The following is a 19,010-nucleotide window of genomic DNA, read 5'->3' as shown; positions in this document are numbered from 1 at the left end:
TATGTCTCTGTGGATGTGGAACGTTCTTTGACTCTATTCCTCAATAGTTGTTGCTCGTGCGTCAAACACCAACATTGAAAAAAATGGATTCTCCTATTGGGGTAGAGTTGACCAACCTTCTCACACAGATCCCAAGTACTTCTACATGCATTGCATACATGATTCCAACAATTCATGGAATATGTATCACAACGCAAACAACGTTGCAGTGGAGTTGGAACGGCAGCACAGGTACCACAAATATTTCTACAGATACCTATATTGTTAAATATTATAGGTTCGGAACACTTCAGACACTGTAACTGTTGTTGACGATAATCCGATTTTGTTCGCTTCGGTGGATGAGAAGGAGGCGATAGTTGAATCCGCAACACGCAATCACTACACATACCAGTACATGATTGATTGAATCCTTAGGTCTACTTATTTGACAAAAGTAGCACACAATAGCCCCTGCAATCATCATTGGGTAGACACACACTTTTGGTTTTTCATTCCACTCTTTTGGAAACGGCATTTTACTAATTCGATTAGAAATATTAAGAGATGACTTACAGAAACTCTGAAGGCTCTCTCCTATACCTACGATCTCTATTTATACAAATCAACATCATGTGGAAGTATAGTGGGATAACTTCTCCTACTATTCCACTCTAAACGAGTCAAGTGGGAGTCGCATCACCTCCTATATAAGTTGACTTGCAAACCTAGAGTTCATTCATTCACTCTCTACAACTGTGAGCAAACAACAACAAGATGAATTCTGCAAAAATAAATGCTGCATTAAATAGAATAGCTGCTGTTGATGAAAACAATTGGATAGACGAATCAGATGATGAGGATGTCAATGTTCCGCTAGAGGAAGTAATAGTTGAAGCAGAAGATGTTGGAGTCGATGAAGATGAGATAGACGAAGTTGAAAACGAGGCCAACCAAAGTGACGAAGATGATGACGTGATGGAGTTTGAGAGGGTCATGGATGAAGAAGGAGATGATGAAGGGATAGAAGCTGACACAACTGAAGGTGATGGTGCTATGAGGATCGGTATGCGAACACTCAATGTCAGTGAGACACTGGAAGATCCCTTGGATTTGTATTGTGCATTGGATGCATACGTATTGATCAGCACAATAGATGGAGAGAACAAAAAACTATGTTGGTGCTGCTTTCGGTTTTATTCGCATAGAAACAATAATGGAGGGTGGTATGCCCATGTCAACACCCACAACACTGTCTCAATTATGGAAATGGGACAGAATTGGTGTGAAGCTTGCGAGAGGCCACTAACAAACTTCACCCGAGTATCTACATGTATTATATGTAATAATGTCCAACCTGTGGCACAATAACCGTGGACCTACTGGTCAAAAAAAAAACAACAGCCCTTTTCAGGGCTACATTATTCACACAAACAGTAGTTAGTTGTATTAGTATTCATAGATTATGTGACAAATGAATACTTTGACTAATAAAAGTCTAAGTTGGAAATTTGTTAGTCTTTGAATATCTATACATTATATGACAAATAAATTACTATTTGTTAGTCTTTGAATATCTATACATTATATGACAAATAAATTACTACTTTGACTGAAAAGTCGAAATTTGGAATTTGATAGTCATTGAATATCTATGCATATGATGAGTACTACTTTAAATGAAAGTTGAAGTTGGCATTTGTCAATCATTCATATGCATATAATGATGAATACTTTCACATACAAATATTTCGTTTGAGATTATAATGTTAACATAATGTTAACAATGGTATGAATCTGTTTCTGTTTGAAAGTATAATGGTAGCTCTGAAAAGAGCTATTTTTTTTATTGTTTCAGTCTTTAATTGTAGCCCTGAAAAGGGCTGTTATTTTTTTATTAATCCATGCAATGATATGGACTAACGCTCCTCATCATCAGAAACAATAATTATGGTATCGTCATCTGAATCAGATGATATACTAATGATATCATCCTCATAGTAGTCATCTGAATCAGATGATATACTCATGATGTCGTCGTCGTCATAATCAGCTGAATCAGATGATATACTAATCACATCATCCGCATTATTATCGTCAACAGCATCTATGTCGTCCTGAATACCTTGTTCCACTCGTTCTGCGAAATCATCAGGAAGATCATAGATTCGCTGCAGAAATTGAGCGAAGGTTGTACTCAAATGATCAGACGTTGAATCTATTTCATGTACTTGGATGGGTCCTGTACTCGACATTGTGGAAGAATGATATAGAACTGGGATTGTTGCTATATTTATATTGGAAGAAATGAAATGGAGGGGGTGAAATGTAGAACAGTGTTTGAGATTCGAAAACATCAAGAATGAAACTCTGAGCGATTATTAGGAGAAATTCTTAGTGATTATTATGGAAAAAAAAACTAATAAGAGGGGGAGGAAGGGAGGAAGACACTGCCCCAGCCTCGCAGTGCCTCGTGTACACCAACCAAAAAGTGTGTACTCCGTGGAAGGAAAGGAAAGGAAATGATGGACGAGTAGATGATTATATGTCATCATCGGAATTGAGGACATCATCATCGATCAGGATTGGGGATGGCGGAGGACTATCCTCGATGAGGATAGGGGATGGTGGAGGACGTCTAACGTCAAGCTCGTCATCAGCATCATCGCCAGAGTCGTCGTCGTCATCATCGTCGTCGTCGCTGCTCATTGGGACAATGTCATCATAAGCAGGGTCCCACCATCCGTCAGGATCTGGATATTCCGAATCGTCCAAGTGTCCTTCGTCACTGCCAGTGACATGTTGAACTTGCATCCTGATGTCGTGATCCCGGTATTCATATGGCGGACTGTGGGGTTCCGTGGTGGAAGAGACTACCTGTACCTGGCTGTTATCCCAGTAATTGAAGTTGTACCCCTGATCCGGGCAGCTATAGGGTTCGGAGGTTGAATCGGGTTCCATCTCGATGCTAGCTGATCAACTGAATGTTTCATCAGATGATTTCTACTTTTATACTTTCGAGAGGGAGTGGGAGAGGAGTGGGACATTGAGTAGGGGTAAATTGCAGTGAGACATAAGACATATTCAATGAGTAGGGGTAAATTGCAAAGTGACATAAGACATATTCAATGAAAGAGATACTTGAATGGATAAAATACAAATGAAATATACTTGTCGATTTCACTATGAAACATGTCTATTTTTTTTATTTTTTAAATTTTCTTCCCATGGAATTATTTACAAGTGATTAGAGAACACAAAAATTGATGTGAGGTATTTGTCTAGAAGAACTTGGAATTGAAATAAAAAAATAATAATAATAATAAGAGGAAGTGAAGAAAAATTCTCCAACCATCGCATTGTTCAATGTGTACCAAACCAAAAAACACTGTACACCCTTTATTTCACTTCCTTTTCCTTTATTCAATATTAACTTAACAAATATAAACTTAAAACTACCATAATTAAATATTCCTAACTAACCTAAAACTAATCTTATATTTATACTTAATCTACAAAAAAGGGTCCATAGCTGTCCATAACCTTTTGTGTAGCTCTATCGAAGAGGTTGCCGCTTCACACCTTTCCTCCAGAGATGCAATGTCACGATCTAGTTCGGCCATTTCTTTCTCTAATTCCCTACGTCGCTTAACCTTTTCACCCTTTAGGCGGTTCATGTTAGCCAACGCGGCCTCACTAGATCGGGCAGCATGTTCTATTTCTTTGCATCTCTGTAGAAAAGTATTCATCTTTTCACTCACCTCTCCGATAGGCTGTCGCACTTGTGGCACCAACACCTCAGGATCCGCCGGTGTCGCTGGCAGCGGTGGTAGTCGCACCACCAACGGGGACAATATCACCAACTCCGGGGAAGGAATCCTCGGAGTTTCCACTGCTGCTGGTGCTGCTGCTGGTGTGGAGGCCCTCTTACGAGAGGTCGAAAAACTACCTGCATAAGGATTAGTCCTATTGCAAGTAGCTCGGTACTTTGAAATAGGACCAACCCTTGCTGCAGGTCGTTGGCAAACCTTCTTCACAGCCCTGACTTCCTCCTCCTCCTCGAATAAGTCAGGGCTAGAAGATCTACACCTAACTCGCGAACGCGAAGTGGTTGCCTGGTCACCCGTCACCGCTCTCGAAGATGCTGCCTCCTCCTGGTCAGCGGACACCGGCAGAATAGACGCCACAGCATTATTCACCTCCTGTGTATTGGTTGCCATTCTGAAAAAGAAGAAATAATACAAAGTTAGTTGATATAAAAAAATAACATTCTTAATTTACTTACTCAAATGTCAAGTTAGTCGTCGGAAGCTACTGCCTTGAAGTGGAGTGGACTGCTCTCGATGAGATGACTTCTCGAACTGAATGTTGTGGAGTGCTCTCCGGAGGGTATCGACTTCGATGCGTGAGTGGTGGGAAAATGGTGGGAGCGCACATGCGCGTTGAGGGTAGGGGTGTACATGCGCAAATGTTGGGAGTCGGGGGGGGGCTTCGGGGAGGGGAGGGGGGGGGCTTCGGAAAGGGGGCGGGGCTTCGAGAAGGGGCAAAAAACGCGCCCCGGATGCAAGTGGTGGATGTTGAGCGCCCCAGGCCGCGAAGCGGCCTGCTGAGCGTTCGCTTCACGATCGCGAAGCGATCGCTTCGCGATCGCCTATTAACCTAACGTAAGTATGCAGCTAACCTAACGTAACTGTTAACCTAACCTAACGAGGGAATACTAACCTAACACCTAACCTAACGTAACTATGCAGCTAACCTAACGTAACTATTAACCTAACCTAACGAGGGAATACATTCACCATGTTGGTTCCATTAATACATCATCAGTTGGTTTTGGTTTTGCCGGGCGTCCCGAGCAATATTGCCTATTGTGGATTGTATTGCAGCTTGTAGGGCTAGAAGTAAAACTTCCTTTGCTCCATTAATTTCCCCCTCAAGATATGATACAGTTACACAATCACTCTTGTCAATTGGTTCACTTGTATTTTTCAATATTTTCCTTTGCATGTCATAATGACCATCTTTTGTTAATTTAAAACCATTCCCAGGAGGACCTCGAATGACATTACCACCCCATTTTCTTTTTCTACCAAACTTATCGATTGTTATAGACATTGTGCACTCTACGATGATTCTCTTCAAACTGATATTTCTGTCATTTACATTATACTATATATTGCAGTAATTGATTAGGGAAATAGAAATAATACAAATAAAATTTTAATCATTTTATATTCATTACAGTAATACATATACATACATACATAATACATTAATATCACATTACTTCTGTCATATATTATTAATTATAAATGGCTACATAAATATCAATATTGAATTTTCCGGTTTTGAAGATATTGAATGATATTTCAATCATTGATCTCGGCAGATAATAAATTAATCAATTGATCCAATGGAGTCTCCTGAGATTGTGATTGTTGAATAATATTACTTATCCAACGAATGTTCTCATTTGGATCGTTTTCATAAAATTCAATATCATTATGACCCCAAGGAAGAGTGTGGGTAGTATTCGGAATGATAAATCGTTTATCGTCGTGATATGATAATGCAACTTTATTTTTCAATTCAGTATACATATCATGTAACACGCTTCTAAATGAATTCATCTTTCTGAATATCATACCACCTTGTTCGACGATTTTTTGATAATCTTCGCATGTCAATTCATTCTTTATTACATATCGTTTAACCCCTTTGGCTTTCTTAAATTCACCATCAACAGATTTCACATAATATGCTTTAGCACCTGTACCATAAAAACTCATGATTGGATCATTTGGAAATTCATCTTTGAAGTTACCCAAGACTGAACTTGTTACTGGAATATTGAATTGGTTAACTATACTGTAATTGGATGTATCAAATCTACTTATGTTAGTTTTTATGAATTCATAAAAATTTTCTGTGTTTACTTTAAGAATGAGCGAGTCGGTATCTGTGTAAAGTAAAGAGACATTTTCATCAAAGTGTTGTTTGATGCATCCATAGAAAAAGTCATACATGACTGTTTTAGATAATTCTAATATGGAAAATCCCAAATATAATGGTTTATCGTAATGAACCTTCACTCTACCCAATTGAATGGCAACGAAATTATCAGTGAAAATTGAACAATTTTTGAAATTTGGTTTGGCTATGAGAGTGCTGGCACCTATATTTTTCTTTATATTTTCCCAATGTGTAACGAGTCTAACATCAATTCGATTATCTACATTCTCCATTGTCTTTCCATACACCGCATTATTCATTAGTTTATAGAAATCTTTTAACAGATTTGTTGTTAGACCTATTACGCATTTCAGTATTAAGATCTATATAGGGTTTCATCCAGCATGATTGTTTGAATTTCAATACTCTATGTGTATTCATTACTATCAATCCATTTTTGACAGCTTGCTGTAGATTCCTATAATGAACAATATATTTTCTTTTATCATTCGAATTTGGAATTAATTTGGGAATTTTCGATTGTGTACGAGGTGGTATTATTTTTTCGACTAAAAATGGAAGGTCAGAATGTTTATCATGCAACTCTTGTGGATAATGAATGTCCACTTCAAATACATACCCATACGGACTATCAGTACTCACATCCATCACATCGAGATTAAGAATTTCATTTGGTGTCAACCATGTAAATTCACTTGTTGGTAGAGGTTGTGACATACTGTGACCGTATAGATTTGTTGCATCTAAATATGTAATGAATGTGGAAGGTTCGTTGGGATTATAATTGGGTAAAAATCTATTATTTGCTATATGTTTCCTCTCGCTACATTGACTAATTCCACCTCGTATACCTTTTTGAAAAAAGTGAATCATATCAATGTCAGTTAGTAATTCCAATTCAACATTAGTGAACTTCAACATGGCATCCCATGATGATCTAGGTGCAGTGTAATATTGTGCCGGATCTAAGTTATATATCTCTAAACTTGTGGTGCGGAAGTTTTCAAAAATATCACATAGTAGCAATACATCCGACTTCAAATACAAATCAGAGTATTCCCCCAAATTCTGACACTCGAATAAATTCCAAACATTTCTAGCCCTATCATAATCAGTTTCCGATATATGTTCACAATTGAGTGTGTCATAAAACTGATTTTTTGTCGGAAGTAATGGATAATTCAATTTGTCGATGTCATCAACAAAACTATATGGAAATACACCTTTCTGTCTCATCAAATTGAATTTCTCAATTTGTGGGAAATGTTTGTGCATCTCCAAACATTGATCGGAGGTCAAGTTTGCACCCAACTTCTCCAACGAATTAGTCATAAATTTATAACTATCGATAAATCTCATTTTGAGATAATTCTTCCTAACCACACCATCTTTATCGGTATAGCTGTGTGTAAAGAGATGCTTCGTGAAAGATATATATTTCTCTTTAGTTTGCGGGATAACATCAACTTTCTCTTTATTCCTATACAATTCTTTTATGAATAAATGACAATCATAACCACTTAAATTATGAAAAATGATAGGTATGAAGTTTGGTATTTTGAAATTTAAATTACATTTCGAGTGAGCGGCATGTGATCTTTTCTTTCCTGTGACATGACAATGATCTCTTACTTTGACGTCACCATCAGTAAATGCTTTATTACATATACCACAAGTTCTGGCTGCAACAAACTGTTCTTCTTCTTCGACAGTTTGTGTATCCATTGGTTTAGGGTTTCTGAGATGATTTTCATGTATCTCTTTCAAATCATCTTCAATGCTACTCACAAATTTCTGAGCTGCATCTACACCCCTATATGTAACAAATTTTGTCAAATCATCATTATATGAACACTTTATCAAATAAGCAAATGAATATGGGGCATGTTTGAATGTTTTAATCGTGTATGAACTTCCAGGATTTGGCTCATTCACATGAATCGGTTCAAGCACTGATTCAAAATCAGCATACACTACAAATGGCACCCTCATTTGCCTCTCAAAGTTTTCAAACATTAGTTTATTTTCCGCAACCATTCTACCATATTTATTGATCTTTAAATTAGTAGTTGGTGTTGTGGTACTAATGTGATTACAATCATACATATTATGACGTAAAAGCAATCTCTCATCAGAAAAATATATCAAACATCCGTCACAAAAATATTTTTTCTGTCTATGAGCTGATAGTTGATTAGAAACTAATCTTGAAAGATCTTTGATCCAACAATAGTGACCATTACCGGAGTCATCAGTTATAAACAACAAATTGACATGTCTCCGGAGTCTTCTCTGTGAGTATCGCAATGGACCAATCACTTCATACTTCATTTTACCCTTCTCAAATGTACTCTCTAAACCGTAAACATTAATTGAAATATCATTCCTATCTTCGAATATTTCGATACTCTTATTATTAACTTTAACCGGAAAATCCATACCTGTGACATCTAAAACAGTGGAAAAATGTGGATATGACGTAAGTTCGGACACTCGACTATCTGCAGGATATAATGCTGATGTTATAGCCCAAGCAAAACAATATTGATCTTCATTACGAACATTCACAACAGCTTTCTTCCATTGAATACATTGAGGCAGCTTCACATATGAACGTCCTTCCAGTGGACTGTATTTATTAATGTTGACCTCGAGAAACAATATTTTTTCACAAGTCCAACCTGAATTATAAAAAAAAATATTACTATTCAATCTTATTGAAATTTTTAAAAAATAAATACCTGAGTCACGATCCTGGAACTCAGTCGTTTGAGCCACAATTACATCACGGAATCCATCAAAAACAGCATTCAAATCTGAAGATTGGTCCACTATTTTATTTTGGGAATTAAATGACTTCGTGTCCCTCGAATCATCAGTCTGAAGAATATAATTCCCAAAAACTTCCATATTCACCTTGATGCTTTTATGGATCCTGATGGCTGATTCCAGTAATTCAATGACCTTCTGCCAAATCTTATTGAAAAATGACATGTAGTCACTGGTTACAATCGAACTCTCCACCCTGTATGTAGCAATGCGGCAATTGAATGCATTCGTTATAATTTGAACACCGTCAGACAATTGAACACATGCATTATTTTTATGACTCATGGTTCTTCGGTGAGAATTCACTTGGGTCATAGGAATTGTCACATTACAACAATTGCACGTATACATAGGTGTTGCATTATCCACTCTCACCCGTTTCACTGCAGGCCCTCCTTGGCAACTCTGGAGCTGATGCCGACGAAGATTATCACTACGAGTGAAAGATTTACCACAGTCACAGGAATACATTTTATATAATAGTTCTCACTAACTCACTTGATGTAAACTGACATAGCCAACACTCGTACGCTTCTTAAATACACTCTGATAGGACCCGTCAAGACGTCATAGCCAACCCCACTTCTCAACTACATGCGCCAAGATTACCTCCCAACTGAATGCGATAACAGATGTCGATATACGAGCAAGCAGTGGTCGTTGCGGTCTCGGAGAGGGTAGACGCTAGGCAGACAGTCCTCGGCTGCCGTTGTGTCACCATCGATAGCGGGGCTAGAGCGAACCTTCATCGCTTCGGGAGAGGTGAGGGCAGACCGATGAATACGCATTACTCTGCCACACGTCGTGGAGTGAACATGTCGCTCTCTAGCCGTTGAACGGTTATTGCTGTGACGTCACTCCACTACTAACTTGGTGCCCTAACACCGATGGAGCATTTATTACTTGGAGGATCTTCGAAGTATGCAGACGTATGTTTGTACATAGACAAACAAGCACATGATGAAACCCTGTACCGTGCATTCTCCTACACACACACATAAACACACAAAATCTCATATGAAAAAAAAATCTGAACGATCCATGCACCAGACACTTCAAGGTCACAACGCCTTGACTTCACTGCACAACAAAAAAACTTCACCAAACAACAACCAATAAAAAAAGCAATTAATACGTCATAGTGGTGGGGGGAGGCCGAGAATCAGCTGTAAACAACTACTAATATGTGAACTCTCTCTCTCTCTCTATCTATCTCAAAATCAACTAATTGATATAGAAAAAACAAACCCTTATATAACGCCCCTTTGGCGGTTTGAAATCAACCATAGGTTTCATTGATCGTGTGTGCCTTCAACACCAACACTTTTATTTCCAACTTCCCTGTACCCAATACCGACTTACAATTTCACCACCGATTTTCTTTGAATTTCGCACCCCGCTCAGAAACGAAATAACATCCCTATTTAGGCCAGAGTTCTCAGCCTCGAAGGCTGAGGGATAACTCTCCCGCCACCAAAGGCTCTCGTGTCCGGCTCTCTTTGTGACGTTCGCAAGACTCCCCCAAACTCTCTGTCCTTTCCGCCTTTCAAAAAGCTAAGAAGAAATCACGGGTGCCTCGTCTCCCCCGTTTCTCAAACCGTTGTTCCTAACCATCGTCCAGAGGTCACAAGAACACCTGTTTTGCTGGACTGACAAAACTCACGATTTCAAGGCTGAGAAATTGATATGCCCATATCTATATCTGACTTTGCATCTTTCCAAAAAACGCCGATGAATTTTGTTTACATAAACAATCTCTCGGTCTTGCTATGATGTTACATTGTATGAGACACAGAACCGGCGGTTTAAATAAATCCGAAATTAGATATTACAGCCTATGGAGCAGGTACTTGAAAATGATTCATCACTTCACTTCCTTATAGTACTGTAAGGTGCTACACTGCTCAATGAAAAAGACTAGATAATATATGGCTTGGATATAGAATTGAAAAAACTTCCAAATAAGGGTCACTCGGCTAATTTTTCTCTCTGAAGGGGTTGATTTTTACGAAAATATGTGCCTCATTATTGAATGACTAATTCAGGATGGCTCGTTTTAACTAGAACACACTGTATACTCGACGCAACTTATCAACATGTGTAACTTGAAAGTTTTTTGATGCGACGGTTGAATGTGAGCTCATCGTACTCTGGGTAAGTTAATGAATAAAACCGTGTTCATTGCGATGACCCACTTCAAACTTCCCAATTCGTCAAGTTCATTTCAACATTTCCCATGTATTTTAAAACGTAGGAGATCGATCGCTTCTAGCATGTTCAACAACAACAAGCCTAATGAAGGTGATATTAGGGTATTTTCAAAAGTCGTATACTCTTCGGTTTCGATTGTGCGTATGAATTGCCTTACAAATGACAGTTTCAAAGTTTCGCTGATGTTAATAATTCTCACGAAATATCGAGAATTTGTCATACCTCCGAGAATATTGCTGGGGAAAGGACTGATCTGAATATATCTATTGATCGGGTATACATGATATGTCTGAATATGGATTTATAGGTACAAGGTAACTTGATTTACTTCTTCAAAGAAGTGTTACAAGAGCTACGTTTGTTTGAAGATGGTTGACAATGTTTCGTGGTGCATTTCATTAGTTCGGACTTCCATTGTCTAATATATGATATAAATTGATTTGAAATTCCTGAAAGAATCTGTAGAGAATTAAGAAGATTAACTGAAAAATAACAATTACATAAAAAACCTGAAATTACAATGAAATGAAATACAAGCAAAAACCAACGAATAAAAAAATTGAACTACCAACCCGAGATGAAAAATAAAAAATTATTAACAACAAACGAAAAATTAAAATTAAAAGATTCCAAACCAGGTTATCACACGACGTTTCGATTGTTAGTATCCACAATCGTCTTCGGGGGATAACTGTACTTATTTCTCCGAGATCTGACTATTTATAGGTCATTCGAGTGCTTTCACTTATCCCCTCTTTCCTCTCTCCGCTTCATCGGTTTTAGCGGAAGCTGACCGTTTGGCGGGAGTTGGTCGTGTTCCGCTTGAATAGAGGTTTCCATATGTTTCGTATCTCTACGATTGCTTGGCTATATGCGTTGTTGGACAACATATTTGCGGCTTACAAGAGTTGATTGTGCAATTGTTCAATTGAACTTTCAGCAACCAAGTCAATGGAGCATTTCAGCTATTTTGAATTTTATGTTATTTTTCAGAGCCGACTATCGCCTTCTTTATAGTGTGACTGAACGTATTTAGGTTATAGAACTGTAAAACGTGTTTCCCTATACAATAGTTTCTTCACGTGTGTATAAAAACACAGTTGGTATTGAATTCGTCTTGAAGAACCATACATTTAGAAAAGCATGTATTGCGGTTCTGAAAACTGTTTGGTGGAAATCTAATGAAAAAGTGTTACTTGAATACATATATATATATATATATATATATATATATATTTGTTCATTGCATATTGGTGAGCCCGGTATATTAACGGGGCGTTGGTCCACCCAGCACTTCCCGAATATATTTAGGTATATACTTTTCGGAATACTCTTCAGTGGTATGATTTTATTAATAGGCCCATCAGAGGGGTAGATTTTTTCTGAAAATAAAAATTTTACATATCCTTTAAACCTTTGTCAGCCCCATGCTGTTGGTCAGCCCATAGTTATACAAATCGCTATATGAAGAGCATCTTGGTCAGCCCTACAATGCTGCCACATCGAAGGGCTGACCAGGAACGCGATCCATTTCAGTGTATCATTGGATTTCATCGTGAGGGTATCAAGTGTTTTTAAAATCCTGGCAAATCCAGTTTTTCAGAGGTAAACTATGTGTTAGTTTACCGGAAAAAATATATTAGGAAAAGAAAAAGATGCCGTTACTATTGACTATTTATGTTTCATATAGTTTCTGTATTATGTATGATTGATTACTTGTTTATTTTGTGGTAATTCATGATCACTTTAATGAAATGAATAAAAACACTTTTGTCTAAGTACCACTAGTTGATTTTATGTATACGACCAGTTTCGGGTTTGACCCTGCATTATTAAGTATTTTTTCAATACTTCAAATCAAATCAAAAATCTTTATTTCCGTAGACCTAGGGACGGCATGAAAAAAGTCACATAACTCAGTACAATTACAATGAGGTCACAATCATAAAACAACATAATTATATGATATATTACATAACATTCAGACCATAAAAGGGGTACAAAAATTAAAATTTAAAATTCCAAATCAGACTGAAAAAATTCATCAAGCGAATAAAATACCTTTTCACATAATACTTTCCGAACTTTTTGGATATTGGGAGCTTGTTGTACAGTTTTTTTGACATGATATGAGGTCCATTAGTCACCTTGGCTAACTTATGACTAGGAATTAAAATGTTATAGTTTTTTCTCAGGGTGAAGCCCGAAAGAAGACATGTATCATCTCTGTTCTAAAACTTGGAGCAATTTGATTTAACGTAGATTACGCAATTAAAAATATACATGCAAGTAACAGTTCAACTTTGCAAATAGTGGTTTACAGGAATCGAGTTTTTTTTTTTAAACAAATTGTTCTAATATTTTTTTTTCTGGAAAATTAATAAGACACTGATTCTATTGCAGTTGCCAAAACAAATAATACAGTAATTGAGGGCAGAGTAAATATATGCATAATAGTAACTTTTAAGAATTTCAATAGACACAAAATTACGCAAATTCCATATAACGAAACAATGTGTCGCTAATTTCTTCAGTATGAAATCAACATGATGATTCCAATTGAGTTGGGAATCAATAAAAACTCCTAAAAATTTTTTATAGTTTACCTGTTCAATATTTTTAATCTCAGACCTAACCAATACACTACAATAAGTTTCCTGAATTGTAAAGAAAATGGTGTTGGTTTTAAGATTATTCAGAATCAAGCCATTCTTAGAACAATAATTTTGCTTGTTGAATACAGCATCATTTGCTCTTACTGACAATGTTTCACATTCCGAACCACTGACAGTAAAAGATGTGTCATCAGCAAATTGTATAGAGCACTGTGGATGATTAATTTTTGAAAGGTCATTAACAAATAAAATAAATAGTGTAGGCCCCAAAACACTACCTTGGGGCACACCTGTAACAACGTTTCGAAATTCAGAGAAAAATGACCCAGTCTGAAGCCTAACTTTAACAACCTGTGTACGACCAGTTGAATAGGTTTCAATCCATTTCAGACTTGGACCACGAACGCCCATGCCAAACAGTTCATCAAGAAGAAGACCATGATGACTGATATCAAACGCTCGTGTCAAGTCGAAAAGAACACTTAGTGATTTTTCATCGTTGTCGAAGTTTGATAATACATGATTATGTAGAGAAAGGATGGCATCCTGGGTTAACAAGCCCACTTGAAACCCATATTGGTTGTCAGATACGATATTGTATTTATTTAAAAAGGACACAAGTTTTGATATGATTCTTCAAATATTTTCGAAAATGGAGATAGTAAAGCAATACCTCTGTAGTTCGGCATTACATGCTTATCGCTTTTTTATAGACTGGGACGACCATTGCTTGCTTAAGTCGGGAAGGAAAAATACCTTCAGAGAAAGATAAATTTATTAGATAAATCATTATTTTCAAAGCAGCCTTCATTAAAACATTGCCTGGCAATTCATCAACCCCACTGGAATTTTTCGAACATGCGAATTTAATTATTTCCACGAGTTCAGTTTCATCTATTGGATAGAGGAAAAGACTCTCAGTTTTTACACAACGATTTTCAATGCCACCAGGTGCAGTATTTTTTACTAATGACTCCACTGAATCGACAAAATAACTACTAAATGCTTGAGATATGCCGGGACCATCGTCAACAAGTACACCATCGCCAATGTCTTAGATGAATCGTTTATAATAGTATTTTTGCTGATGATAGACCAGGCAGCTTCAGATTTATGTTGAGCCTTGAGGAATTGATTATTAAAGTATTGACTTTTTGAGAGCACAATTTTTTGTCTATGATTTTTTAAGAGTTGCTTATATTGACCCAATAAATGTACATTGGTTTGGCGCTTGTTCAAATTATAAATATCTCTGAGTAATATACCTTCTTCAACGATATCCTTAGTAATCCATGGTTTGTGTCTACTTGAATTTTGATTTTGTTTAATTTTTTGAAACTCTTTAGGAAAGGATATATCAAAAGCTTGAAGAAAAACATCATGAAAATGGGAAAATTTAGTATCGAAGTCAAATTCAGTGAAGTATAGAAAATTGCACTTTTCATCCGATAATAAATTTATGAAATGGAGGATATTATGATCATCAAAATTTCTCTTCAAAAAATAATGGTATATATCAGCGGCGACGAAATTTTAAGGTAATACTTGGTAATGGAGTCAAACCCGAAAACGGTCATATAAATAAAATCAAATATAGGTAATTAGACAAAAGTGTTTTTATTCATTTCATTAAAGTTTCAGTATTCCTACGAAATCTGCAATTGTTTGACACGCGTTAACTATTTTGGCGCGAAACTCTTTGAGAACCGTTACGATCTTTGCAATGGTCCTAATGCTATTTTGTTAATTGGCTTGCCAATATTTTGGTATACTTAGAGAATAATTAGAGAATATATAGGTATATGACGATTACAAATAAATATCATAGAATCTACTTAATTTTAAGTAATTCACTGTTTTCCAATTCCTAACTCAAATGAAATATTATTTTCTTGTGTTTTCATTTTTAGTTCGAATGGATGTTCCAAATTTGGTATATCGATTTGATGAGAATGTGTGTAGAAAGTAGCAAGTATTAGAATAAATATGATACTTCACGGAAGCTCATCAATTTTTTTTTTATCAAATAGACGTTACAGTTTGTTCAGGACTGTTGTATTAAATATTCATTATGCATGTATTTCTTCAAGCATTACGATATCCATTTATCACTAGTGAATAATGAAATCATTACAGAAAGGCAAGTAGGCAAGTTCGTTGAATATGTCAATTCCATCCACCCGTCAATAAAATTTACAACTGAGAGGAAGGTAAATAATTCATTAAATTACCTTGACTCAACCATTACAAAAAATAACAATGAACATGAATTTGCAATTTTCCACAAACCATCTTACACGGACATTATCATACATAATTCCTCTACGCACTCTTACCAGCATAAAGTTGCTGCATTCAATAATATTCTTAGACTATTGAATAATTTCCAGAGAGAGCTGAGTTTGATCAAACAAATCAAACAAAAACTACAAAAGTAAGCCATGGACCATATCTACCCAAATTCAAGATGCGATAACGTCAGTTATGAGACATTGTCATTTTTGGCTGAACCAACCAATAATATTTTTTTGAAGAAAGACTGCGTAAACTTAGCTCACAGAAATAGTAATAGTCCGAATAATAGTGTAAGTGCATTTATTAAAAACAATAAAGACAAAACTTCGGTATCGGATAGATCAGGAGTATATCAGCTGAGTTGTGGCTCTTGCCCAAAACTGTATAATGGCCAAACAGGGAGATTATTTTCCAAAGAATTAAAAGCTTAGATGTAATTTTGTGAATAGAAAGACCGATTTCACATTTGCAAACCACCTTTTAGCAGAAGTACATGAGTTCAGTCATGAATATGACATGTTATATTTAGAAGAGAAGAGTTTGAAATTCAATCTTCTAAAATGTCAAGCAATCAATAGATTCAAGAATTCGGGTAACTAACTAAATGATCAATTAGAATTGAATAACCGTTACTGAATATTTTTCAAATGTGGGGATAAAGATACGCCCGAAGAAGCCATTGTATGGCGAAACACGTGTCGCGTTTTTATACAACTGTTTAGTGGAACATTTTTGTCTGTGAGTTTTAGAAAGTATTTTGAAGTGTTTTGTGTGAGAAACTTTGCCAAAAATCCGACAGATAGGTATAATTCAATGCGACAAAAGTTGTTTTCTGTTAGGAACTTGACAATAGAAATAATTGTTGTATACGTTTTTGTGAGAGATTGTATCAATTAATCTAAAAAGTCGTTCACTTATACTTCAAGGTCCTTCTTCACAGTAAATTAGAAATCAACCCTGAAAAATCATCGTTGAATTCCTGATAAAATCACTTATCCAATAGATGGCATATATGGGGTTATTTTGTTTGATATTTTGAAGAGGAGTGTGTACGCATCTTAGCGATACCTTATATTATTTCACAAAAATTAGGTGTTTCGGGAAATTTACATTACTGTCTTATTTATGGAGATATTGAACGTGGCTCCTTTTGAAAAAATTCCCTATATGCAATCAATTATTTATATTTTGAGCTGTTTTGGAATCATCCGTATCTCTGAGTATAGGTTGGAAATGAGTCAAATCACTTTTCAGTATCGTCCTTCCATTTTTTATTTTTATCATTCATTTTTGGATCCATTTTCAACCCGTTTGATATCTTGATAGAGTTTTTCAACACACTGATCTCATTTCAGATCATCAGACACGCACAGTTTTGAAAACAATAAAACCTTCTCAAAAACAAACTTGGTCTAAGGAGCCAAACGAAATATAGTCAAAAAGTTTTTCGCTCCGAAAAAAAAAGAAGTGATAGAATTGAATTAGTTCTTGTTTGTATCTAAAATATAAGGAAAATAAATATTCATCATTATTAAAAAATAGAAACTGGGCTGCAATCAAAGAATACGTTTACTGTTGTTATAGAAAGAAGAAATAATATTAATAATTTTCATTTGATATTTTTTTACCCATGTGGTAGTTTCATTTCATTAGATTTTATGTTATTTTTCCATACTACGTGTTTATTAGTTTACCGAACAATTTTTGTCAGCAGTTCTCAAATTGAAGAATAATACTCCATTCAAATAAATGTTTATTCAACCTGATCAAATTTTTTCTGTGCTGAAATATTCCAAGTCTTTTTTATTTTGATTGAAATGTCTGCTGCAGGTTATAATCGATGATGATATGACGTATTCATCGTCATGGACAGTCAACATAATAAAAAAACATTGGTTTAATCTCCACTTCATTATGTTCAACCTGAACAACATCATACCTCCAAAAACTGAAAGGGAGTTTTCGAAAAAATTATTGCTAAGAAAAAGAGAATTGAAACTTATTACTAATATCTGTTTCACAAATTATATCTTACCTTATGCTAGTCACTCAGAATTTCGTTTCGTCATAGAAAACATACTTAGTGCGATTTTTACCTAATTTTTGAACTAAATTATATATCGGAAATCCGTAGTGCTGCTGCGGATTTTTATATAGAATTTATTGAAACTGTAGACATTCTGGATATTCACTATTCATTTCTCAATAAATTCATTACCAGATCATTCATCACATTTTAGATTTTTCGTTTGTGAAAAAAATGTCATTTTTCATCTACTCATTTCTACTCAGTCACACTTCGATTATTTTTGTGCAGTCAGGTTTTCAAATCTACAATTTCAAAGTCAAATCCGAAGTTTCCTGCTTAATGTCTAAAATTGATTTACACAACGCGATTTCTGTTGAGGCGTCCATGCCAAATAATTAGAATTTGAAAATCTACATTTGAAAATACAAACAGGAAACGGTTTAAAATATGTCTGTCGCACCCCTACGAACGACAACCCTCAGAAGTATAAACTTGTACTAGCTATAGATTAACGAGGTCTTACATTTTAACGTGTGATTCCGAACACTATACTGATATTTTCAACTTATAACATATTCAAATTTTTGTATCTAAGATAGTGCAGAGGTTAAAATTGCTTCGACAAGCTAAATGGAATAACACAGTGTTAGTAATTATATTATTATTATTATCCTAACTAGAACGAAAACAGTACATTTCCGTACTCGACACCGTTATCCGAAAAAGCTGATTTCGGGTAAGTAGTCGAATGTGGGAAAGTATGAGTTCAGATCAAGCATTTTTCTACAAGTGAATATGTTACGAAGCTCTGATAAAACTTTTATATGCGAAACAATTCCTGATCTAAATTGCTTGTATAGATATAGGGTGATGCACGCACACGAACGCTTGTACAAAAAACATACAAAACAGGAACTTTTTCATAAAATTCTACATCTCTCAAAAAATTTTCCATTTTTATTATCGAATTTCTGCACCACGACAATCTAGTTAGAATCATGAAATGCAAGTGCAGCGTTGCCCGATTGTGGGCTGACCAACATGCTATCCATTGAAAATGTTCGTATAAACCTGGGCTC

The 19,010-nt window shown here is 35.8% G+C and overlaps 2 protein-coding genes across 2 annotated transcripts in view; both read right to left on the bottom strand.

Annotated features, from left to right (window-relative positions):
• Positions 1 to 19,010, bottom strand: part of Epac (Exchange protein directly activated by cAMP) — a 757,111-nt gene that overhangs the window by 547,736 nt on the left and 190,365 nt on the right. The window lies entirely within an intron of this gene.
• LOC141482318 (uncharacterized) lies at positions 3,384 to 4,458 on the bottom strand. The gene is made up of 2 exons (XM_074175395.1): positions 4,265 to 4,458; positions 3,384 to 4,200 (listed from the first exon to the last, which is right to left on the bottom strand). Exon 2 carries the CDS (start codon positions 4,197 to 4,199, stop codon positions 3,492 to 3,494), a length of 708 nt encoding a protein of 235 aa, XP_074031496.1. The 5' UTR covers position 4,200; positions 4,265 to 4,458; the 3' UTR covers positions 3,384 to 3,491.

This window comes from Leptinotarsa decemlineata, unplaced genomic scaffold (genome assembly GCF_025532065.1).
Source record: "Leptinotarsa decemlineata unplaced genomic scaffold, Ldec_3_MD MMD2_tig00001019_RagTag_RagTag, whole genome shotgun sequence".
Lineage (NCBI taxonomy): Eukaryota > Metazoa > Arthropoda > Insecta > Coleoptera > Chrysomelidae > Leptinotarsa > Leptinotarsa decemlineata.
This window is presented reverse-complemented; position numbering and strand designations above follow the sequence as displayed.

Bases quoted from the DNA above. Each gene is read 5' to 3' on its own strand.
- LOC141482318 (XM_074175395.1), bottom strand. From the start codon at position 4,199: ATGGCAACCAATACACAGGAGGTGAATAATGCTGTGGCGTCTATTCTG.